Source organism: Uloborus diversus, chromosome 2, assembly GCF_026930045.1.
Source record: "Uloborus diversus isolate 005 chromosome 2, Udiv.v.3.1, whole genome shotgun sequence".
Taxonomy (NCBI): domain Eukaryota; kingdom Metazoa; phylum Arthropoda; class Arachnida; order Araneae; family Uloboridae; genus Uloborus; species Uloborus diversus.
Window position 1 is genome coordinate 186,712,183 of NC_072732.1, and position 26,867 is coordinate 186,739,049.

The 26,867-nt window shown below is 31.8% G+C and overlaps 1 protein-coding gene across 2 annotated transcripts in view; it reads right to left on the bottom strand.

The window, feature by feature from the left end:
• LOC129217566 (vasculin-like) overlaps positions 1–23,640 on the bottom strand; it is a 41,417-nt gene extending 17,777 nt beyond the window's left edge. The window contains exons 1-6 of one of the 2 annotated variants that reach the window (XM_054851890.1): positions 23,333–23,640; positions 11,757–12,043; positions 9,590–9,695; positions 7,581–7,722; positions 5,263–5,408; positions 4,629–4,781 (exon numbers count right to left, since the gene is read on the bottom strand). In XM_054851890.1, the coding sequence (XP_054707865.1) occupies positions 4,629–4,781; positions 5,263–5,408; positions 7,581–7,722; positions 9,590–9,661 (513 nt within the window). In that variant the 5' untranslated portion in view covers positions 9,662–9,695; positions 11,757–12,043; positions 23,333–23,640. The remainder of the gene's footprint in view (positions 1–4,628; positions 4,782–5,262; positions 5,409–7,580; positions 7,723–9,589; positions 9,696–11,756; positions 12,044–23,332) is intronic. The other variant, XM_054851889.1, reaches the window with a different exon arrangement.
• Positions 23,641–26,867: the final 3,227 nt, after the last annotated feature.

Here is a 26,867-nt window from a genome sequence, read left to right on the forward strand (position 1 = left end):
ACTTTTTCAATGTTGCAAGTAAATAAAAAAAATGAACTTTTTTTTTCAAGCACTTCCAGCTGAAATATTAGTGACTAATTCCACCTTGGTATAAAATAAACCAGATCTAAAAATCTTATTAGCCACAACTGTCGCCAAATTTTTAAGTCAAAAAGTAAAAGACGGGGGCAGGGGATCAATTTTTATTACTTTCAGAAAAAAAATAAATAAATAGAACCTTGCACTTGTTTACAAAAACATGTTTTTTGGAAAATGTAAATTTCAATAGGTTTTTGAATTATTTCAAAATAAATAAATGAGAAGTCGGCAAGAAAACTGCATTTTAGATGAAATAGTTTTTTTTAAGTTCATAGCAAAACCTCCCAAACAATGAGGATCAAATGCAATTGTGCAAATAAAATTTCACTCTTCAAAAAACTAATTAAGTAAAAGAAAAAAACCGTGATATATGACACACCATTTATTTTCAATAGTTTGCTTAGAGATAAGCATCTAAAATTCTGTTTTAGGCATTTAACAGTCTTGTCTACTTCGATCTTGAGAATGACCAAACATGGCGACTAAGCGAAAAATTTACGATAATAGATTTTTGAATTTGATGCATAAAAGTAATTGTAATTATGGCACATTTAGCGGTATTTTCAATAGTTTTCATAGCAATTAACTTACAATTCCGTTTTTGAAAACTTAGGCACTTAAAAGTCTTGTCTACTACCATCTAGGGAATGACCGAAAATGGCGACTATACCGATCCAGATTTTAACTAGTAGTATAAAAATAATTAAAAAAAATCCTCATAAAACAACAATTTAGTGGAAATGCTATAGTTTTTAGCACATTAGGGACCAAAGCAATGAGGATAAGATGAAATTTTAAATATTAAGTTTTTCATTTTTCTAGAAAACATTAAAATAATAATAATTAAAAAAAAAAAGGATTTGCAGCACATTTTGCGTTATTTTCATTAGTTTGCAGTAAATAAATATCCAATTGTGCTTTGTTCTTATAAACTTAGACACTTAAGCATCTTGTCTGATTCCATCTCGTGAATGACCAAATATGGCGACTAAGCTTCACACATAGCTGCTGATCCGAGGGTCCGGTTTGCTATATTTATTTTATGATGTGAAATTTTGTGAATGAGCTGCTTTTGAGATGTGGAAATTTGTGAATGGGGCCGCATTCACGATGCGATGCAGAATTCTGTGAAGGGGCCGCAAAGCGGACCCAATTTGGGTCTGTATTAACCCCAAAGTATGCATGTTTTTCGACTTCCTCGATTCCTTTAAAATCGGGAACAGCTTTGCGTATTCTTTTTTGAAAACAAACTTGGTTGTGCGGTCTCTTCGGAGGCATTATTATTGCAATGAACGTTTAGTTAACACACGAACCTACATTCCGCACAATCGAAATTGAGCTAACTACACGAAGTTCCTTTAAAAAAAAAGAAAAGAAAAATCGCGCGTGTGGAGACTTGAAACGGTAGTTAGCCGGCGAGTCCTTCCTAGAACGTCATCGTTAAAACCTACACAGCGCATGCGCTCATCACGATCGCCCAATTTTAGCGAAGACTGGGGACTTGCACAACAGCTGCATGTGCGCAGAAGTGAACTGCGCAGATGAGCTAAAGTCGGGTCGAAAGTTTCGCGCTTCGCTCAGGAAGAAACACGGAAGGAAAGATAAAATGGCGCCTGCGCGGGGCTCGCGGAAAAAGCAGTAGCTAAAAGTCGGGGGAAAATGAAAAAAAAAAGAAAAAAATAGGAAGCGGAAACTGAAAATATAGGAAAATAGGAACTTTTTCAGAAATATAGGAAAATATAGGAATATAGGAACGCTGCGATGCCTGCATTAGCTAACAGGAAGTGCTCATAAAATCGGTTTAATATGAATAAAAATTAGTGTTTAGAAACAATTAAAATTTTGATTCGTTTTCTAATAAGTTATCATACAAAACATCTCGATACTAAAGTTCTTATACCTTTTGGAAAAATTTTAATGCATGATTTTTGGAAAAATGGAAGAGCAGGGAATCGTGTTACTAATTTATCTGTGCTCAGTGTCACGCTGTTTTGCCAGTACAGCTAAATCGAAAAGTTTTTTTCCCCCCATTGTACTTCGAAAATATAATTCTCTAACATCCTGAGACATAAAAAATCATTCTCTATTAGGAGCTGATTGGAATAGTTGAAAAATAATTGAAGCAACGAAGTTATGTATGAAAACACTTTTTATATCTTGCTCTTCAAAATCACCCTAGCAACTTCAAAAACTGTGAGGGGCTTAATTTCTCATCATTGAATAATCTAGTCTAGTCGGCAATCTCAGCTACAATGAGATGTCATCTACCTCCCGCTCTGTTATTCACTATTCCAGACTGATGAGTTCATAACAATGTCGAAACTGCAGTCTCTGGATGTGATAACTAATCTGTCGGTATATTGCTTGTAATTTTTCTTGCCTCATGCTAAAAGTTTTACTCATAATTGAAACATTTTATTTTTCGTTTTCAAAATCCAATCCAGATAATATAGAGCCAACCATGCAGAAAAATAATTAAATCAATGTTTGACTGCACATCATCATGTGAATTTTTGTCACTTTTTTTTTAATTGATTGGGAGGAAGATTTTTTTTTGAAAAGTTTTACGATTGATTGAAATTTAACAAATACATCTATATAAAATCTATTTTCAGTTTCAATTGTAGATTGAACTATGGTAGTACAAACGCACAGATCAATTGTAGATTGAACTGTGGCTTGAATAGTCCGAAAATTAAGGGTAGCGGATTGAAGATGTTTTGATAGAGTAAAGCATTTTTCAAAATCTTTCCTCAATACAAAATGAATAAAAATTCAAACGAAGTCATACATGCTAAAGGACATGAGCTTTTTCACCATTGAAAGATTCGTTTTGCAATAATTCTTCCAGTCGTCAAATCACTGCTTTGAAGTTATAGAGAAATGTTTTTATGGTTTTAACTCTTGAAGACCATCTTGTGTCACTCCGAGATTGCATAATTATAGAGCCCCATATAAGGTATTTGTTATGGGTTTTTTTTATTTTATTTAACCCTTCAAGCGGCCGTGACGTAAAATTCCTTCACCCAGCGATGTCTTCACCCAGCGATGTATTAAAGAGCAGCCATGTCGAAAAATTTGGCCTTGAATATTCTGCTTCGAGAACGGCTGCGGTGTAAAATTCTATGGAATTCATGGCGAAATTTTTCGACACGGCCACTCTTCGATACATCGCTGGGTGAAGGAATTTTACGCCACGGCCGCTTGAAGGGTTAATAAACACATGCATTTTTAAGAAGTTAATATGAAAGCATATAATGCATTGAACAGCTGAAACGTGTTTCTCGCAAAAGAAAGCGATAAACACTCATTAAATAAATATACACTTAAAAAATGAGCGTAAAAGTGAATGTAAAATATCAAAGAATTTTCTTGTGAAAACTATGCAGCCACATCACTTTGCAAGGGCCTCTCCTATTGGACATACCATCGTTACACTGGGCGCACAAGTATGAAATATTTAGCCTATATTAGGAAATATCTTCTTTAATTGAAATTAACCACGCTTCTCTATCAAGTTTTCAATGTTCTGAAAAGGCCGGAAAATACTTCATGAATTTCTAAGTCATCATCCAAATAACGCAAAACGCTTTTTCTAGTCTGTGTCGAATTTTATCAAATAGTTACTGAGAACGAGCGAGATTTTTTTTAAAGAACATTTATTCCCGACATACATAAATTAAATTCACCCATTTTCTATCATTCTGCTCAAAAAATTTGGGAGAATGACCGCCCCTTCTTGACCCCCCTATTTGCCGCCCCTGCGCAAACGTATTCACCAACATTCAACATTTTAGCACTTCTTTTTCCCCAATTTTAGCTTTTTTGCTAAAGATCTTTTGAACTCAGCTTAAACCCTGGTCAGTTGTAGTAAAGTATTTTTACAATTTAGTTACCCTCTTATTCAACCTGAATTGTAATTAATACAAACTAAAAATTCCACTCTAAGCAAAAATTCTAATTTCAGTTCAACTATTAACTTGATGTCTAACATTTAGACATCATTTAACATATTTAATTGACACACCCTAAAATAGCACAGCTAACAAACTGGGTTTTCTTGAAGCACATGAAACTGAATCATTTTTTGATAAAAACTCCATAAATTCTATTACCTGCAAAATTATTCAAGGAACATCTCACAGTACTTTCAAACTATATAAGAATAGATATCATTTCAACCAGAAATTAAACATTGAAAATTATGATATTGATATTAATGATTTTAAATTAAAATGCTACTATTCGATATAAATAGTTAAGTCTTAATGAAGACAAAAAATGGAAATCCTTCTTCTTGATCAAATAATCTATATTTTTACAAACATATTTTTGGAAACATGAGAGCTAATAAAAATTATGGATCTGTATTTTCTTCATATGGGACTTTTTTTTCCCTTTTTTTTTTGATATTAATCAATTACTTTCAAAAAAAGCTTTATGCAAAAGCTATTTAGAAAACTTAAGCTAAAAGTTGAAAACATTGTTTTAGTACCATTTTATTTCTGTTCTTAAAATTCTATTATTTTGGCAGTTACAACAACACTTACAAATTCTTGGTTGAAATTATTGCTGGTAACTCCAATTCCCCGTCCGTCAGAAATGACATTATTACTAACACCATTGTTTTCGTGTAATTTTCCTTTGCTTTTGTGTCCATATAAAATACTATTGGCTGTCATGTGTTTGTTTTGAGTTTCACCCTAAGAAAAAATAAGAGAGCATCATTAGTTAAATGCTAAAATTGAGTCTGAATAGAATACAAATTCAATAGTTATATTTATTCTTAGCAAAATTTTCTAAAGATCATCTAGACTAACTATAAATTATGACAAATAATTATTTTTTGTATCTATTATTTCCCTTCTTGAGTTATAAGTTATTGTTACTACATGAGATCAAAACAATTCTCAATTTTCAGTCTCTAGCAATCTTTCTCTATTCTACTAGAATTATTGAAAACTTCAAGGTTAGAATTACAGAAGAACAGCAATTATGAAGATAAGTGAGCCAAATGTTTTTTGCCATTGTACAGTCAAACGAATTAAAAAAAAAAAAAGAATTAATTTTTGTTTTTAAATTTAGCCTTGTAATCTCTGAAATTTGAGGCGAAGCTTTTCTTTACCAGATAACAAAGGAATCTAATTTATAGTAGTAGAATGTCCAATTCACATAAAAATTTACCTTAGCATATGATAAAGAAATGCGGAAGTCATGTCTGCTATGTGGCCTGCGTGAGAGAAGCGCTTGATTATTACATGAACCATTGAACCCATTATCCATTCCATAATAATGAACATTGTTGATAGCAGGATGGGGATCATCAAAATCTATAAATGGAAGATAAATTGTGAAAGAAAAATTAATTTTACCACTTTAATTGACAATATTTGGTTTTATTTCAATAAATATCAATAATTAAATATTAAAAAAAATTGCAACACATATGCAGTTTCAACATTTGAATAAGTAAGTAAACATTACCATTTTCAACTTTTTGATTCCAATGCAGGGAGAATATTTAACACAGATTACAATTATATACATTTAAAATCAAAAATCATCATGACTACGAAGAAATTTTACTTGCTATTAATGAATAGTGAAACCTTGTAAAAACATAATACAAAGAAATATACGTTCCAATGGAATAAATATTCAGATCAGATTTTTCACTAAATTACTTAAACTCCATTTAATAGGATTTCACTGTAGTTGTTGTCCTGTGCCAGCCAGACTGGCAATTTGGCGTGCGCTGCTTCACTTTTCCATCTGTCAAGTAATTTGGGGTGAAGTCTGATTTCCACAGTACACACACGCCACAAGGACCCGTTTATAGGGTAGGCAACCATTCACGCCACAACATATTCACACAAAGAAAAGACAAGGACAGGAGAGAGAATGTACATCCATGTCCAAGCCGGGATTTGAACCCGGGACCTCCCCATCACAGTCAGACTGTTCTGATCATTAGACAAGGGGGCCAGCACTATAGTTGATATTATATTACGTTAGAATGTCACAAAAAATTTTCGCGAAGCATTTAATAAAACTGAGACAAATTAATTGATGCAACATAACATTAGATTATGCATGGGGGCAACAATAGAAAATGGATATGATAAAATGTATTATGTAATTGCAAATTTAAAATAAAGCTAATTACTGCAATTTAAAGGTTAAATTCACTTCTAGTTCATGAAAAATATACAAAATCTAATTAAATATGAAAATGAATATTCATATAATTTTGCCAATAACAATTTTTTAAAAATATATTATAACTTAAACAGTTTCACTTCCTGGAGAGATATTTACTTTTTCACCTCTCAAAAGTCAAAGTTGTGAGTAAAAATTTGTTATCGCAATCCTCAAAGTGAAGGCATCAAACTTTAAAATTGCATTTTAGAGTCCTATGATAAACTCAAGGCCAATCAATAATGCAGCAAATATTGAAATCACACATCAATTTACTATATTTAGCAAACTTTTGAAAAACAAATGCTGGTGTTACATGATACTTCAAATTAAAAAAAAAAAAAAAAAAGCTAGTTACAAGGTATACTACTATTTGTAATTTACAAGATAAAAAGATGCGTTAATATTTTAAAAATCAGCAACTTCAGCATGTGCAAAAATTGCAGCTGAATTTAACAAACTTTTAAAACTTTTTATGAATTCATTAAACTTTCGTCTCGGCCGCTTTTACATTTTTCAAATGGACCCACCGTCACATGGCGATCTACATAGTTTCGGCCGCCGTGACAAAATCATGAAGTCACACACACAAATCTTGCAATATACATATTTTCTCCCTTTCCTATTAGACTTTTTTGCATGGAAATTTAGCAGTATATGACTCCTTGTCCATTTGAAAATAACTTTTCTTCCTTTTTTACCCACTCCATTTGAACAACTCCTTCAAACGCAATTCAAAACAAACACACGCCGGTGTTTCAGAAATCGTTCCGCACAGTCTCGTTCTTTACCCATGGATCGAAAACTGTCCTGGAGTCTCCAATGAGATTGCAGAAATAAACCTGGGATTTACTATGGTCGCCAGATTTTTCAAGAGAGCAAGCAGATTGAAACGAAACAGCTTTCTGCCGCCGACTAGGGGAGGAAAATTAACTAGTGGGCGATTTTGACTTAATCTGGCAACACCGTAGCCACATAAATGCTCCAAAGAAAAGATGAGACAAAATGGCCAGTTGCGTTTAGGAGGTATCTGGGGAGGGGGGGGGGGACAGAACCTTTATTTGGCTAATTTTCAAGCAAATCTGAAGCATATTTTCTTTTTTGAGGATTGAAAACAGTTTTGAAGTAAATCGTAGTTAAAAACCGTAAAAATTGGGAGGTCTATCCGAGCCCGCAAAGGTTAAGTGACATCCGTAAATTTTACGGATGATCCGTAAAAGATGGAAGGTCTGTCCTTAGAGAGAAATGAAATACAGAAAATTCAAAGAAATTTAGAAATAAAATATGAGCTTGAAGATACTTACCATCTCTTTCTTTACGACAATCATTAAAAAACTGATAAGAAGCTAAAGAATCACTTTCTTTATTGTGGCGAGTGAAACCAAAGCTATGCTCATCTCTGCGACTAGTATGCCCGCCACGTTCACTGCATGCACCAGAGGGCTTCTAGAAACATAAGATATATACTTACTTTTGATCTAAAAAGTGGCCAATTGTTAAGAAAAAATTTGGCTTTATAAATATTTTTATAATATATTGGGACATGCAAAGCTTTATGAACTTTTAAACAATATCCCAGGAAATGAAAGATTGTAGATACCAGGGTTTGACAATATATATCGGTTGATATATATCTGGATATTTATTTTGAAAGTATCGTGATATTTTCGATTTTTCAAACTACGAGTAAAGCAATATAAAAATTATATGTATTAATCATCTGAATGTTATTCATTTATTATTAAAAAAAAAAAAAAAAAAACTAACACACTTTATATATATTGAATATAATTATATAGTACTAATATTTTTATTTTATATACTTAAAAATATTAGTAATGTGACAATTTTAATGTGTATGAGGGCAAATCAAAAAGTCTTTGCGCCTATTTCTTTTGAGCCAAAATACGGCTGTGAATACAAAGCAAACATATACATTCCCAACAGTGACAGTTCCTTGAACCGTACCAGCCATATTTGCTTTTTGCTTGGAAGAGCGGAGCTGCTATCAGTCATTTAAGATGACGGTTCTTCAGATGTCCACAGCTTCTGAGCAGGGAAGTGTTATTCGTTCTGTATGGAGCAAGGGACAAAAGCAATTCACAGGGAAATGCACCTGCAGTCCAGACTTTCCCCTTAGTCATTTTTACGATTTCCATCCACTGAAGAAGTTTCTGAAAGGACAGAAGACAAGAACGCGGTTTGACGGTGATTCTACAGGTAGCTGGAAGAATTCTATGACAGGGGGATCTCTAATTCAGTGATGCGATGGGGCAAATGTTTGAACTGGTGTGGTGACTATGTGGAGAAATAGTTTAAGTGGCATAGTTTACTGTGTATATTTGTAAATACCTGTAGGTATCTTTTTTTGGCAAATAAAAATTAGGCGCAAAAACTTTTTGATTTGCCCTTGTAGATTTAAAGTTGGTAAGGATAAAGGAAAATGTCTTTTGCCCCCCCCCCCCCCTGTGCACGAACTAATGATTATTTTTATTTCTGAATTATGTAATTTTGTATAATAAGCAAACGAAAAGCTAATAATGCTAGCAAAAGAAAAAAAATAGCAAAACAGCTAATGCTTGAGTAACTAACTCCATTAAAGTTAATGAAAATTTAAAGTAAAATAATATAAACAGTTACACTAATATAACATATGGTTTTAAATAACTTTTTCTTGATTTAATTTTGCGTGATATTTTATATTTATGTATATGATACTATGCTGTTTTTCTGTGATTTTCACAAGACACATGCATAAATGAAACCAGTTTAATGTACATCATAGAGCATTTATATAATTCAATATCCAATATAATAGCCTGTATCAGTATCAGTTTATGTTAAATTTTATTTTTATACCATTGAATTATCGTAATTCACAAATGATTGTAAATATCACTCATATGTAAATACCATTTCAAGTACATATATTTGTACAAAAAAATGTATATTAATACATGAATAATGAAAGAAACATTAGTTTTAAGTCTACCAATATATTTTAATAATAAAAGGAAAAAAAAACAACAGTGATTTAAGAATACAGTTACTTTTGAATGACTTTAGTTTTCACTGATTGAAAACATATGTATATCAAAATATCATATAGTTTCGTAGTAGTTAGTACTTTTTTGAAAATATCATAATATTTTCGAACCCTGGTAGATACATCACCTAGGTATCATATGCATACAAGTATCTTATTCCATTAAGATTATCATCCAAAATTTTACAGATTTTAAATTCTCACACCTAATTCTTCGCACCCATTCGCCTAATATAAATGCAACTTATAGTAAATTGAAATACTTACAAAGTTGTTATATGTAGGTATCTTGAGCCACGCTGGTGCAAAATCATGTGCAGGAGGAGTTTTATTCGCCATCAGTGGATATACCCAGTAAAAACCATGTTAGGCTCTAATGTGCAAAAAGAAAAGTATTTTTACAAGTTATACCAAAATCTCTTATGAAAAACAATAATTGAGAAGATTTGTATAAATTAAAGCAATTAGATTCAAAGAGAAAAAGAAGAGCATGTTTTGAATTTATGATTTAATACCACACTTGTAAATTATAGCATGAAACTTTGCATACAAAAGCAAAAAGTATATTATTCAAAATTAGAATCTAACATAAATTAATTTTTAGCTAACTTCATAATGAATAGAACAGAAATTTCTTAACAAGATATGCGTGCATTCATGTTTTACAAGAAGTCAAAACAGTACGAAAAATTACCAGAAATCAACACCGTAACTAGACTTTTGTTTCGCGGAGTGTTTTACAAAGCATATTTCTCATGAGGGAAAGCTGTTTAAAGAGCATTAAAATGAGCAAGTGTAATAGATGGCGTATCTAATTAAATAAAGGCAAGAAATCTGATGTGTACCCTACATAACTTCACCCCTGTTAAATATTCAGGTACACTTTTAACAACTCAAACTTCAAGGATAGATGCATGTACTAATATATGTGCATTTGAGGTGATACTTTGTAAATGCATACTTTTTGACAATTAAAAGATGTGTTAAATATAGAGCTTGGCACCTTTAAAGAATTTAGGTGTTTTTGTTTTGCGTTAGATATTCAAAATTTGAAGGAAAACGCTGTATTACTTAATAGGAAAAATGTTCAAAACAACAAAAGAAAAAAAAATAAATACTGCAGATAAAGCACTGAGTTTTTACACTTCTTTAATAATAACTATTTATTTTTCAAGTGAAATTGAGAAATAAATAACTAATAAAATGACAATAATTATTTTTCAGCAAAAAAATCCAACAAAATGACATTTTTGGATAGTGTTGAAAAATTTTGGAAGGGGTTTGAACCTGAAAAATCCCACCTGTTAAACACAGCCTTTCCAGAAACTACCTCAATTGTTCCTGAAAACTAAAACATGAACAAAAATAATTAACTAATTGCTTGGCAAATATTTTCTTCTTTTCTATTCGTCAATGTTTTAATTGTGCCTTTTTTCTTTGTTTTCAATCATTTAGTTTTCCTTTCAATACTTCGTTACACTTACAAGTTGAAATGCAGAAATATGCTATCTTTTTTGCATTCTAAAAGCATTTTGCAACTTTTCAAAAGTTTTTAACATGTTTTTTCAATAATTATTTTCTTATAGACTCAAAGAAAACAAATATGTCGTGACCAACAAAAAATTTTATTGCTGCTTTGCTAACCCATAGAATCAAGAGCGAAAATTGAAAAAGTCTTACTTAAGTTAATGACATGCTTCTTATTTGTAACAAATAGAAGATAGCAACAGATAAAAGTTTTAAATCACTGAGCTTTCTCCTATCGAATGCAATAATTAAGTCCTGTGAAAACCTTAAAATTTTATTTAAAATTTGCTAAAAAGAGGTTATAAATTGAGTTCTACAAAAAAATTATTCTGAAGTTTCAAACTAAACTCGAAAAAACTTTGCTTTCGATATTCACTTTTATTTTCAACGTGCCTTTGCCTGAATCTAACTTTTGAAAAAAGCAGTCCCACATACTGCAGAAAAGGTTTGTGTGCTTTATGTTATGTGCAAAATCTAATGGGCCTTAATTCACTTCTTGGTACACATGTGTACCAAGTGATAATGTGTAGGGTGTACCAAATTTTTTTCAATGTCATGAAGTAATCTAAGTTAGAACAGCCATAAAAAAAGAAAACTACACACAAATACAAGCACAGACATTATTTTTAAAAAATGAACAAAATGGATTTGCACACCTCAAAACGTGTAGGTTCGCTAAAAATTCATTCAACTTTTCACAAATCTAATACTTCCTTTGACACATTAGCTACAGAAAAAAATTTAAAAGGCTAGTTATGAATGGTATAAGTTTCTTTTTCCTGTATTACTACTCTCATAGAGATACCATGCATATTTAAAACCTGTGCAACGCAATGCACACCAACTAATTACGAAATAAAGCTTTTGTTCTAATATTTGCTAAATTTATCAAAGGAACTAAACATACCTGCTGGTCTCCCAGTAGACAGCCTGCTCGTAGCACTGAATTCAGACGCCACTTTGTAGTTTTGATTGGAATGAAGAAGTAAAACAAGAAAAGACTTGCAGATGGATTATCACAACCACCACAGTTGGCAGTAGAAATGAGTACACACACACATCTACATCAGGAATATTATATGTTCATGTGTCTCTTGATATGCACAATGGTTTGATGGTGCTTTTTGTTGCAGAAAAGCTTTTGTTACCTTTGCATTTTTTCAGCTAATAAGCATTCTTCAGTGATAATCATAACTATAACAAATAAATAAATTAGAGCACATATATTTACATCTAAAAATCAACAATGTAATTACATCATGTTAAACATTAGCAAATCACACAATGATGTCAAGAAAAGACACCCACATCTTTTTCAACTTTTCTCATTAAATTATAGTAACTTACTATTATCCAGGTTTTTATGAAGTCTTTTTCATGCGATTTTTTTTGTGTGGTATATTAAAATTTCAATCAGATTGGGATTCAATTGACCAAATTATTTTTAAAAGGAGTGCGAGGTAGTATCTTCAAGTGACGACATAGGCACGCCGATGTGAAGTCACTGTGACCTTTCAAAAATTTCCCTATTTGGGAAATTTTGTCCCAGTACTTGGCAAAAATTACTTGGTTCATTTTGATTTCGTTTAAATATTACAATTTTGTAAGTTTTTGGATTATTTTGTTATTTTCTATGTATGACTTTTTTTGCGCAGTCGCTATCCACTGTATTAAAAAATTTTTTTTACTGAGCTGCAAAAACAACTTTTTAAAGCTACTTGTGAAGTTTCAAACAATTTTTTTAATGTGGTCCCTATCCACCGCATAAAACAGGTTTGGGTGTATAATGAATTTCATTTCTGGTGCTAAAATCTGTTAACTTGTATCCAGGGTTGGCAAAAACCCGGGTTTTTTTAAAAAAGCCCATGGACCTAGGGTTTTTTAAAATAAAACCCCAAAAAACCAAACTAAAGTTGGGTTTTTTAAAAGAAACGGGTTTTTTTTTGTCTTTTTTTATCGAAAATGTGGAGTACTTGTAGCATATTGTAGCATAAGCATATGGACAAAGTGCAAAAATTATCTTCGGGTAAAAAGCTGGAAAACTAGTTAAAATTCAGAGTTTTCTGAAGAAAAGTATAAAAGACGAAAAAACCCAAGAATGTTCAAGTTTCAGATTTTTTAAATTTTCATTATTACCAACAGTTAAGGCAAAGTTACTTCTCGAGTGATAAAATCTATTGTTCGTTTTTAATTACTACTTTTTTTTTTTTTTTTGCATTTTACTTTATAGTATTTCATTTTGTTATGCAAAACTACTGTAGAACCTCAATTAGTTTGAATCCCTTTTTACTGAATTCCAGCTTATCAAGACATTTCATTGAATTTTATGTTGCCTGTTTTTCTATTTCTGTGTACAGGGTAAGAAATATTAAACTTTTTTGTAAAATTATAAAAACACTGTACCTGTTCTGTTTTCTGTAGACCGTTTGAAAAATCTGTTTATTTCTAAAAAAATTACCTTGTGTTTATTCGAGATTTGTGACGTGTTGGATAGCAGAAAATAATTTACATGAAAGCCTATTAACTAGATTAGTTTCCGCTGTACAATCTACAAATATTGAGAAAATCAGACGTGACAGGACTTGGTCAAGATAATTTGAGTTATTTATTGACCAGTTAAAGAAAAAAGTTAAATACATTTATTTAAAATCTTTGAAGTATATTTTTAATGCCGTTACGAGTTAAGAAATACTATTAAAGCTCAAAATTCATTTTTTGTGTTCATTGTCTGTGGTGAAGACCAAATAAAAAAGAAGTTTAAATTGTGAAAGTATTTAAATTAATTAATTTTTTTAAAACTTCTCACAAAATTTTAAAAAACCCAAAAGTGGGCTAAATAATGGGTTTTTTTAAATGGTTTTTTTCAAAAAAAACCATTGGGTCCAACCCAATTGGATCCAATTCGGCCAACCCTGCTTGTATCTGGCATGATATATAATTTTTCTACCTTGTATATATATTTTGTAAAACTTAAACAAGCAACTTTAGTTGAAAAAAATAAAGAAAAAAAAAGTTACATTTTGAAGCACTGCTACATTGCGATGTAAGGTTAACTATGCATCACGATGTAGAAATTCTTACATCGCCCAGCCCTATTAGGTTTAACAAAGAATATTGCTTGGTCCAGAAAACATAGATTCTTGCGGAGGAGCGCGGGGGCCGGGGAAAGCGCTTGTTTCTCCTCTTGCTGGTCCTAAACAGCAGCATTAGAAATCAGTAAAAAATTTTACTGGTCCCTCGGACCAGTTAACATGAATATTTACTGGTCCTCAAACAACACCACTAGTCTGATTTAAATTAAACACTAAATATGTTTGTACCAAATAATTAGTTACGCTATGATTACAATTATTAAGTTTTAGCTCAATGATAAAACACTTAACTGCAAAATTACTGTATTGCGAATAAAGTTCAAAATGGTAAACATAATATTAAATAACAATGTGTGAATGCGACCACTTAAAATTAAATAACAATGCAAAACAGATAAACAGTACATTTTTCTTCTGATGAGGATTGTTTAATAAACTTAAATGTTTCAAAATTAAAAAAAAAATTAATAGGCAATTGGCAATAAACATTTAAATCTGCAATCTTAAACAGCCAAGTATACAGTTAGAAAACCAATTTCATTAAACACTTAGAATAGGCTACCAAAAATTTGTGAACTTAATTTGAATGTTTTTACTTTGTTTCAGAACATTATTTTTCCCTCCAAGTGTAAGTAAAATGTAAATACATTTTTTTTTAAAATTAGATAAAACTTTTGAAAATAAAATTAACTGTAAAAGAAGTCAACCAACGGTTTGACTAATAAATAGCTAAACACTGGCTAGGCTAATGCTTTTGGATTTTTTTCTAGCAGAGTGTGATCAAAAATAGCCAGAAGTCGGCGGTCCCATGGACCACTGATTATTCTTTTATGGTGGTCGGAAGCAGGTTTCACTGGTCTGGGACCAGTGGACCAGCAGTAATTTCTAATGCTGCTGAATAGGTTAAATCATTTTTACTTTCTTCTATATCTAATATATAGAAGAAAGTATTGGATTCGTGCAAATTTTCAAATTTCGAAGGATTCGAACGTTTTGAGGTGTGCCGAGTCCATTTCGACCATTTTTGGAAAATGTCTGTCTGTCGCCCAATCCAAAAAAAAGTGGACATGAGGATGAAAATTCAAATTTCATTCAATATGGTTGAAATTTTGCATACACACTGTTAAAAGTATACTATTTCATATTTTATTGAAAAAAAATTTCATTTATGTCATTAACATTCTTATTTTAATTACTAAAGTGGAACTATATCAGTGCGAACTAGACTGCACCAAAACTGCTTATGTTGCATGGTCTATTACAGCTGAACAAATAATTCTAGAAATCTATAAAGTTTCACACATAATCTGACATTCATTAGCAACAGTTTTTTCCTGAAGAGAAATGTCTACTAATCTTCACTACAAAAGGTAAGCATATTTAATTACTCTTAATTATTGTGTCACACCCGCAACAAAAAAATGCATTTATATTTCCACAGAAAAATTTATTTGCCTAAAAGTTTTGAAACTTTGTATTCTAAAATAGTTTACTAAAGTACTTTGAATAACAAACAGAAAACAAATTAATTAATGTTTTAATTGGAGTTATTAAGCGTTGCGGGTGTGACGTGTTCCTGTTGCGGGTGTGACATTTAATTAAAGTCACACCCGCAACATCTTTTTAAATTAAACACAAATGTAATTCTGGAATGCATGTAGATGACAGCACTAATGTTTTAACCTTTGACCTAACCTTTGGCCTTTGACTTATTTGCCTAGACCCCAGTTAATTCAAAATTAGTATTTTTAGAGCATGTGCAGTTGATTTATTTAGTTTGGTGTTCTATATTATTGGTTCTCCTAAGAAAAAATTTTTGTATTTCTTGATTTATAATTAAGGCAACTATTCAATAAGGTAAGATTTGTTTTTTTTTTTTTTTTAAAATAAAACTTTAAAAAACCAAAACAATATTTTATTTTTTTTTAATATGTATAAAAATGTATAATTTTGCTTTCAGCATTTGACTTTTTCCCCCTTTACTTTTTAAAACAAATAATGTAATATTAGGGACAGATTATTTTTTACTTCAAATTCAAAATAAATATAAAGAAATAATAAAAATAGTGATGAAATTTTTATTAAAATATTTATTAAAAAAAACTTTGTATAAAATTCTGTCAGTTAAAGTTTTAAATGAATCAAAACTTAATGTCTTTAATTTCATTTGGGGTTAAAAAATTCAAAGAATTTCAAAAAAATAAAAACATGTTCAACAATATATTTTGGGACTTGTAGTGCTATATTTATTCACTTTACAATTTTTTTTTTTTTTTTTTTTGCAGAAGAATGAACAGCACTGAAAGATTCCGAAATCATCGTAAAAAGATGAAAGAAAACTCGGCTAAATACTCAGAATATTTTCTAAAAGAAAGGGAAAGAAACAAAGCAAGAATAGAAATTACGAAGAAACTACTTTAAAAAATTACATCTGTGGTCATGAAAGAAAAGAAAATGTAGAAGCAAAACCAGAATGAGAGGCAGAGAAAGTGTAGAGAGAGAAAGAAATCTTCGACAAATGGGGCCACACCATCTCCAGCTGTAGAAGCAGAGTCGATGGGAATTTTTTGAAGAGCTCAAACTTTTGGTAATGCAATTCATAGACAGGTACAATCTTCTGTTAATGTCATACAACCATAAAGACTACAACATTAAAATTTCATGGTCATACTTTGCAAGGTCTCATAAATAAGAAGCTGTGAATGGTGTTGGTGCGGTAACAAAAAAAATGGTGTCACTTGCCGTTCTACAGCGTAGAGCAACAGTCAACTCTGCATCGGATTTTGCCATTTGAGCAGAAAAGGCTCTTAAAAAAATCAGAGTACTTTATTCTGTAGAGAGCGACATCACAAAAGATTTTGCAAAAATGCTTCACGCACGCTGCCGCCATGTACAAAGCTGTACCAAACTTACAATCGGTACACCATGTTGTACCGATCGATATGGGTACAATTCAAGTGGCAGGCACTAACTGCAGAAAGTGCACTGAAGATAGTTTCATTGCTGCCTCAGTCTGAAACAATCTCCCTTGGTAATATAAATGCTATTGGAGATTTTGTAGAATTAGTTTTGTTTTCTACCTCAAAAAAGGTCAAATCAAGCAAATAGATGGAAAAGACATACAAGTAGAATACTTGGGAAAAAAAACCTTCAGAACATGTATACATCTGGCCCAATCAGTCAGAGAACGTTGAGAGAGTCATGACAGAAACAGAACGTTGTAATAAGAAAACTAACACCCCCTGAAATCATCAATTCTAGATTGGAAATGAGATTTATGTAAAAAAAATTTCCTTAGTTATTTGCAATTTCTCTTATTTATTACTGTGCTAATCATAAAATGTCTGATTGATAACTATTTGTGTATGTTGTTATTTTATTGGCCACACAAGTCACACCCGCAACGGGGTGTCACACCCGCAACGGCAACTTTGAATATTTTTTACAGTGAAAATAATTGAGTGAGTATCTAAATTTTTGTATAGAATAATTAGTTAAGTATTACTGTCTAACATAAAAAAAAACAGTTCGATCAGTTGATATAATTCACAGAGTTTTGAATGTTTTGATCGCAAGGTGAAAATGCATGTCCTTTTTATGTCACACCCGCAACGGGTAGAAATTAATTTTTTAAAAAATAAATAAAATATCAATCAACTTGCAAATTGGCATCCATGTTCCTGCAAGTGATCTTTATTGAAAAATATAGAAATTGAAACCTATACTCTAAAATATTTTTGCTGATGACTAATTTAGTTAGTGTAAATGTCACACCCGCAACTTTGGATTGGGCGCTGTCTGTGTGTGTGTGTATGTATGTGTGTGTGTGTGTATGTATGTGTGTCACGTCTGTGTGTGATCAGTTTTTTGTGGCCGCTCTACAACAAAAACTACCGCATGGAATCGAACGAAATTTAGTACACATATGTGCCTCTATGTGAACTTGTGCCCATTAGTTTTTGGCGCGAATTCCTCCAAGGGGGGTGGAGCAATGGGACGTTTTTCGAGTTACGCGTGCTTGCTATTCCTCAGGAAGTAACTGGCGGAATCAAACAAAATTTGGTCCATATGTTGGTATTAACAGGAACAGGTGCTGATTCAATTTTGGTGTCAATAACTCAAACGGGGGTTGAGCTATAGAACGTTTTTTGTCGTCAATTGTGACTGCTGTATCTCAAGAAATAATGAATGGAATGAAAGAAAAATTTATCGGCAAGTAACCCTTAGTGGGTATAAGAACTGATTTTATTTTTGTGTCAACAGCTAAAAAGGGGGGTAGCGCAATCACCCGTTCTTTTTTTCCATTTTGAGTACCCTATCTCAAGAAGTAATGCTACGTTCTGGTTGAAATTTGGAATATATGTGAATCCATATGTAAACAGGCTTTGGTTCGATTTTGACGCCGATCGCTCCAAGAGGTGTTGATTTTTTTTTTTTTTGCGAATAAAAATATTTTTATTAATGCAACAATAAGAAAGATAAATCGTAATAGATTGTCGTCTGCGTATTTCTCGTGATTTTAATTGTATGGAAATGATAGGAAATATTATCTCAATAATTTAAAATTTTTAACTGTTGCCATCTTATGTTTGTTAATAAATAAAATATTTGTAATTAATTCAAGTTAAGCTTTTAAAGTAACTTTCAATTTTCGCTCTTTGTTTTTACAATAATTCAGACATTGGGATAGTCGTCAAGTTTTTGCATGTGTAATTTTGTTTTTGTTAGGAATATTGCTTCCTCGTCAAGCATGGGGAGGGATCAGAAAAAGGAAAAATATAGAAGAAAGTTTCGTGATGGCCACAACTAGTTTTTATTGTCAAAAGTAGGGGAATGTAGAGCAAAGGGAAATGGGTAAGATAACTGAGCTTTTCCAAAATGAACAAATTGGAAATTTGTTTTGAAAATTACAGTACAAAAAAAACATACGTGCATTGAAACATTACGAATAATTTTTGACAGTAATTTTGAGCCTTCCAAAAAAAAAAAAAAAAAGGTGGGAAAATGTTCACTTTTTTTTCATGGGGCAAAGTGAAAAATGAAATAATTTTCCAATGAAATATTTTCTATTTGATTATAAAAAGTATTTTTGATCATATGAATCTGTAAATAAAATTTTTAATATGAATAAATAAAAAGAAAACAGAACTATTAACAAAAAATTAAATTAATTATTATATAAAGAGAATCAAATGAGTGTGTAAAGAGTGAATAAATAATAAAATAAGTGAATGGATGAATATATATTATGGATGAATATATAAAGCTATTTCACTTTGCTCTGCATGAGTAAAATATTTCAAACGTAAATATGCTTAATATTAACTAAATGAATATTGCACCACATATAAAAAGGTCTTAATTCATATTTAAAATGTTCATAACAAGAACTTTGTTATTTTATAATATCAAAAATATTTTTGAGTTATAACAATACTTCAATTAGAGTAGTATCGATTTTTGAAAATTACTTGTATTATCATAGCTTTAATCTTTCGAGGTACTGTCAGCCCCACTTAATCGAGTAATGATAAACAAATAACCTACTTATACGAATAAAACCTTTCTGAGCAGAAAATTTCCCCATAGACATATATTTTAAAGTTAAGTTTTAAAGATTCCCGCTTAATTGAATAATTTCCCCGTATAATCAAATAATATAATCAGCTTTCCCAAATCTGTACCTCAGAGTCATTGGGACATAAGTCCAAAAAATGAGATTTTGTTTATTAGTGCATTGTATGTAGAGGCCTACTTCGCATCCAGCCATGCGAACGAAATTCTTAAAAAAAGATCCTTTCCAATTTTTTACCAGGGTTTAAAGAGTGTGAGTCCCATCCTTTGGATGGACTGGAAAAGTTTTTCCTCTCTGCTGTAAAATTATTAGAGATGTACCGAGTACTCGGTACTCGGCCAAATTTTGATCAGATACTCGGCCAATACCGAGTAGTTGCAAAAAATTAAATATATTAAAATTTACAAAAAAGCTCAAGTATATATAATTTTCTGCAACCATTTACAATTCAAATTTAAATTTTGAGGATAAAAAAAGTTTGAAATACTTCAATGGAATAAATCTTGGTTCGAATGTCTCGAAAGTTAATAAAACTTTTTTGTTAAAAATTGTGCAAATATGGAATTTTTGCTACAAACTAAAATTAGTTATAAGATATATAAAAATACCTTAGCTTTAAAAATAAAAGGAAATAAAACAACGTTAGAAGCACAGTGCAGGATCACTGCAGACACGTGTTTTGGCGTTATGAGGAATTTCTTTTTCAATGCACAAAATGTGAGCTGGTTGATTTAAAGGCATCCGGCAAAAGTCGAATTTTTTGTCGTATGCCTTTACATTCTTTAGTTCACATGCTATGCACTGAGAAGACGATCCTTGTAACACAGAAAAACGTGTCTGCAGTGTTCCTGCACATTTGTTTTTTTGCTTTTAAAAATTATTTATGTTTAAGACCTATAATGAATAAATTTGTATAATTTGTTTTAATTCCAACTTGATAAGTCATACCTTTTATTTATTCATTTTTAATTTGAAAAACATTATTTTTGCAAAATTTTGTAGTTAAATTTCAGCAGGAATTTAGTTTAAAAACTATTATATGGACAAGGAGGTCTATACTACTATTTCAAAAAGTTCAAAATTCATCGGTGTGTGTCGGTGGTCCTTCTTTCAACATAATTGGTACTGGGATACTTGGCCGAGTAGTGAAAGGCTGAGTTACTCGGTAACTCGGTACTCGGCCAAAGTGCTACTCAGTACGTCTCTAAAAATTATCATAATGTGACTTACGTTCTTCTGGCTCTGAGGTACAAAAATATTTTTACCATACAAACATTTGTATGTTCTACCAAATTTCTTTTGCCTTTGCCATTACCAAAAAAAAAAAAAAGATAATGCAGGTTGACAATTAACTTAAATGACTCAAAGAAATATACACATTTTAAATGATAATAAATATTAAATTTAAAACACGGTAGACGAGGGGGGGGAGTCAAAAATATGTTTCCAAGAGACCAATAAAGCAATCCACTACTACGGAATTTTTCAAACACTTTAAAAACGAAAAACAATTCTTTGCAATTTGAAACATTTTGCCAAATAAACAAAAAAGAATAAAACAATCGAAAGGATATCGTTTAAAAAAATGATAAAGGTAAAACCAATTCTCTGAATAAGCGGAAATCATTCCGCCCCCCCTCCCCACAATGTAAAATCAACACATTCTACAATCAAAGTGACGAAACACTCTTTAAAAACGAAAAACAATTCTTTGCAATTCGATATATTTCGCTAAAAAAAAACAAAAAATACAATAAATTACATTAACAGTAGCTTTAAAATGTAAACAAATGATCACGCAACTCTATTGTTTATAGCCACAGTCGCCAAGCCACCACGTTACTGTAATCCAGCTGATGAGTGAGCAAAGCCAACTCTGACGGATTAGAGGTCTGATCTTTCGAATGAAAACTTTTAAAACTTCATATATTGCCTAATTTGTGCTTTCCAAAGATAAAGATCTTCCACTGCGCTGATCTTTTGTGTACAGAACTATCCTGTTGTAACCCATGGATGAAAATAAAATTTGTTTTGTCTTTAAATTCCATCATCTTTTCCTTTAATAATGTACTGATTCAGGTTCTTAACATTGGTGCCAAAACTGAGATGGATTTGAGCCAAGAAACAAAAATACGTTTTATCTATTCTCAATTGACATATCACAGTAGGAAATTCTACTACAAAAAGCAGAGCTGGCTTTCTTATTGTCCCTTTAGCATCGGGTTAAATATTTATTTCAGTTCTTGCTCAACAATAAGTTAAAATAAACATTAATCATTTGGGAGATATACCCATCCAATGTTTAAATTAACAAAAATGTCTCCGATTCGATCCATCGTGCTTCTATAAAATAAACCGTGCTCGACACAACTTAAAAATTGGTCCAGCCGCTTAAAAGCCTTAGGTGACAAACGTCTGCACAGGAGATTTTTATATATTAAGATATACAATTTCCCTGCTTAATTAAATAAAATTTCTTGGAACCAATGATATTCCACTAAGCGGGGCCGACACGACAGTATTTTTTTCCTGACTAGAATAGACTACATCGTTGCCTCAGAGAAACAGTATGAAATATGAAGTTAGTCAGTGCAGTGCTTTTCATTAACTCCTGTATTTGTTTTACAAAAGAATGGGAAACTGAAACTATCGTGTTTAAGCGCTAACCGAAATACAGCATTACTCCTGCATCAGCCTGAATTCTGTCTTTTAATACAGTTAACTCCCGATTATCGGCGGTCGGTTTACGCATGGCTTGGATTATCCGTGGGTTTTTTCACTATTTTTTTAATGGTCATTAAATGTTTTTAAACTTTTGATTGTGTTATTGTCTGTTTTTAGCTTTTACATATGTATATTTTTTACATTCAATGTTAGTAGATGGAATGTAGCAATGTTTTTAGCAAAAATTTAAATGTATGTGTGAGTGTTATTCATATTTTTTAGCTATTGTAAACAGTAGTATCGTTTTTTAACTGTTATTCGGATTATCAGCGGTTTTCACTTATCCACGATTACCATGCCAGCCTATTCTGCAGATGATCAGGAGTATACGGTACTCTTTGATAGTATGAAACAAACCTTACTTAAACGTTAAATTGCTTAACGTAAAATGTACTTAAAGTTTTTACATTAACAAAACCTTACTTTGCAACTCGGCTTATATAGCAATCAGGTTAAAGAAAACATGCTTCAAAAATAAAAACACGATTGAATACATAAAATTTCACATAGTACATGCCAGAAATAGATTGCATTTAAATTTATTATAATAAATCTTTGAAAAATTATAATATCTTCTAATATGTTATCAAATATAAAACCAGCAGAAATATTTTCGCCATCTGTCAAGGTTTATCACTGAAGAATAAATCACATTAAAAACATAAAAGGGAGTTTTAAAATGAAATTTATACATTTCAACAGGTTGCATTCATTATGTGCCCTAGTTACCAGAGCAACAAAGGCAGAACAGACTAACTCAGTTTGTAATGTGTTTTTGTTATCAAACCGAAAGACTAACTTTGAAAACCGAACTGTATCTATAAGAAGTATTTTAGCGCTGTCACTTAGCATTGCAATGAGAGTACATTTAAAAACAGATTCTGACAATAATAATTTGAAATATAATAGATATTCTGAAAAAAAAATTCGTATAAGAACCATATTTATTTCATATTGTGCCATAGATGGTTAAAATATTAGCTCGACATAGTAAATGTAAGACATTGCATCAGGCGCCTAAATTTCATATGCAAATATAAATACAATCCAACATTACTTATTTCGAAAAGAGAACATGATTAAAACACTTACCATTTGTAAAAAAGCGCAAAAATCAAACAAAGAGCACTACGAATACAACGACATTGAAAAACAGAGCTGTATTCACACAACCTATTTATTTTAACCAAGTCACCACCATGCTGTCGTGAACCAGTTGTTTTGATAAACCTCGGTAAGGTATATAGTGTAGAAAATGAGAGTAACATACAGCAAGAATCTCAAAATACTAATACTTTTCAATTATTAACATCATATTCACACCGCATTGTAGAACCACAAAAAATATATGTGTAACTCAAAGTATTGGTTAAAAATTTAAAAAAAATTCCCACAAATACACAACATGGCCGTTAACATCATAATAATTTTAATGATAGTGTTGCCACTCAAGATGAAAATATATAGCAATTAATAAATAAACACATTTCTCCAAGAGCGAAACCTCCACTCCAGTCATTAAATGTCCCCATTTGTGAGGACAATCCCCACTTTTGGCAATTTCTTCATCTTGAAACGGCAAAAACAGTATTGTGGAAATTATATTTATCGCTTTGCAGAAATTAAAACAAGATTTTTCAATAAAGGCTCGAGCTTCTTTCCCAAAGTCAGCCTAAATTTGCGTTTTAAGACAAGTTTCAAAATTATGGCAGAACATTCCCCCACCGAAAACAGCCAACAAGTTTAAGCATTTCGTTTAGGTTAGTTCTCAGTCGAAACGAACATTTCATTTTACAATTTCCATCCTTCCATTCCAACCTTTCCCCATTCCCCTCCCCCTTCCACCGTTTAGATGAGTCGCTGAATTTAGTGCAATATTTAACAGGAAACACAGGGGTTCCCCCAAGGGGGGAGGGGACCTTTGAGAAGACTGTGATCTAAATTTTTTAGGAAGGGAGAGGGATGTTCTACGGGCATCTCACTTTTTTTTTTTGAAGGGCTCTCGTTCTTTGGGGAAGATCGTCGTAGTATTTAGGGGCATGCGCTACTGCTCTTGATGGGAGGGGGGAGTCCTGGGGAACACAAAGGTTGCGTTCGACGAACCTCCCCGGTCGACCGGTTACAAACCGCAGTGTTCTATCATCTATCGGTTACCATTTAAAGCTGTTGATTGGTGGAATGGAGCACGTAATCATTAGCTGTCACGTGATTAACTAACCGGTCGCTCCCGGTCGAGCTCGTCGAACGCAACCAAACTAAATACAGAAACAGCAGCCCATCATTGCTTGGAAAAAAAAGTCCAGTGATTTTCCTGATTTTTTCTCGAATTCCGTTTTTTTCCGAATCCTATTTACAGTTTGAAATTGGACTTTTGATTCGGTTTTTGCTTTCGTTTTCGCGAGTGAACAAAGAAATCCCTGCAGTTGCGCAACGGGGGAAAGGGGGGATGCGTGCTCACCCCAGAGTGCTGAGTTGAATGTTTTTCCAAAATAATTCTTTCTTACTGTACAGAAAAAAAGAACAGAACACATTTTTAAAAATCGAAATTATTTAAAAAAGGAAAAAAAAAAAAAAAAAAAAAAAAGTTGGGGGGGGGGGGGGACCAACAACAGGAACTCCTACAAAAAGAAAGAGAGAGAGAGACAGAGGAGGGGGGGGGATAGGCGTAACCAAACTTCTGTTTCGGGGAAAGTGTTATTAAACTTATTTTTCATAAAATCTAGATGATCAATTAATTTTGATTTTATTCATATTCTATTGAATTTTGTTACAATTTCAACAAATGTAAAAGATGACGGATCTATTTAATGAAGAAAAAAAATTTGATGTGTACACTATAATTTCCTTGTCCTTATTAATCAATGTCTTTTTGATAACTCAAAAGAATACATTGTACTCCTATTTGTGCTGAAAAATGTATGAAATTTAGAATTGGCGCTTTCAAGTTCAAGTAGGTAGTTTTAATGTTTCTGAACCTGAAGTAAAACGTTTTGTTTTATAGGAAAATGAATAAATATGTAAATGCTGCAAATAAAACACTGAATTTGCATATTTTTTCATCAATAAAATTTTTATTTTTTAAATGAGATAGAGGGGAGGGGGAGAATGAAAAAATAAAACAGTAATAATATATTTTTTCCAGCATTCAAAATATGAGAAAAAAAGCACTTTTTAGAATGCTTTTGAAAAATTTCGGAGGGTGTTTGAACTCTAAAAAAAAACATCCCTTGAATACGGTATTGAAGGGGGGGGGGGGTGAAATTGCAAGTTTGTGACTAAGTGTATGACATCACCCCAGTAAGCAAAATATCTCGCCTCAGCATTGCATAAAGGTTGACATGCAAGCAAAATCATCTTGCATTCATGCTGCCTCAATATTGTTATGTTACTCCATTTATGCTGTCAGCAGGCTGCCACAATATTGACTGACAAGGTGTATGCAGCATAATATCAGGAAAATATCAAGGTATGCTGCTTTTGTAATATTGCATACATATTGATATGACAGGATAATATCAAGATGTTGTCATGACAGCATGAAATCAAGGTCTAGGCAAGATGATCTTGCTTTTGTAATCTCGCATACGTATTGATATGACAGGATAATATCAAGATGTTGTCATGATAGTATGAAATCAAGGTCTAGGCAAGATGATCTTGCTTTTGTAATATTGCATACATATTGATATGACAGGAAAATGTCAGGATACATTGACATGACAGTATGAAATCAGCACGTTTGCAAGGTGTTTTATCCATTTATTTATTTGCATTATTTTCACTTTAAACTCAAGAATTAAATTTCATTCTTTAATTATTTCTGTTATTCTTCAAGATAGTTTTCTAGCTTAAGAATATTTTCTTAAAACTGACATCTGATCGGAAATTTATATAAAGATATTAATAGTACTCGCAATTCAATTTAAAAAATGAAACTTTCTTCGTTTTGCGTAATACTTGACTTATTTTTAAAATTCATGCTTCTAATTGTACTATAAAGACATAAAATGCCTAGTTAGGAATAATTGCGGAAGGTTTATAGCACATTTAAGAGTAAAGATAACAAAATAATAAATAAATAAATAAATACAATAAAGTACATTTTCATATGGATGTCAGGATTGAAAATATCCCATGGACAAAACACATGAATTTATCTTAAACAATAACATAAATAACCATTGAATAAAATTAATCTTACTCGTGAGATTGAGGTGATAATACGAAATTCTGGGCTTCATGTCCTTTGTTTCGAAGTCTAGGGACGAAAAAAGTTATTTTCGGCCATTTCTAACATTTATGGCACATCGTCTGCGATATGACTTGTTTAGTACTATATTAATAAACAAACCAAAATATCAGTCATTCATAAGTTATTCCTAAAACAATACTATTCCACACTAATAACTAAGCAACCAACTTAACGAAGCCTAAAAAATGCAATGTCATGTGCAACTCCTCTGAACCGACTGAATCGATGTGCCAGCAATGCGAGGGATGCTGGGCAGAAAGAACGGTGCGCATGCCCAAGTATCAACGAAGGTCCACCTGTTCTATTGTGTACTAATTACCTTGACGGCGACAGCATGAAATCAATATCTTGACGGCATCAACATGTATGCAATGT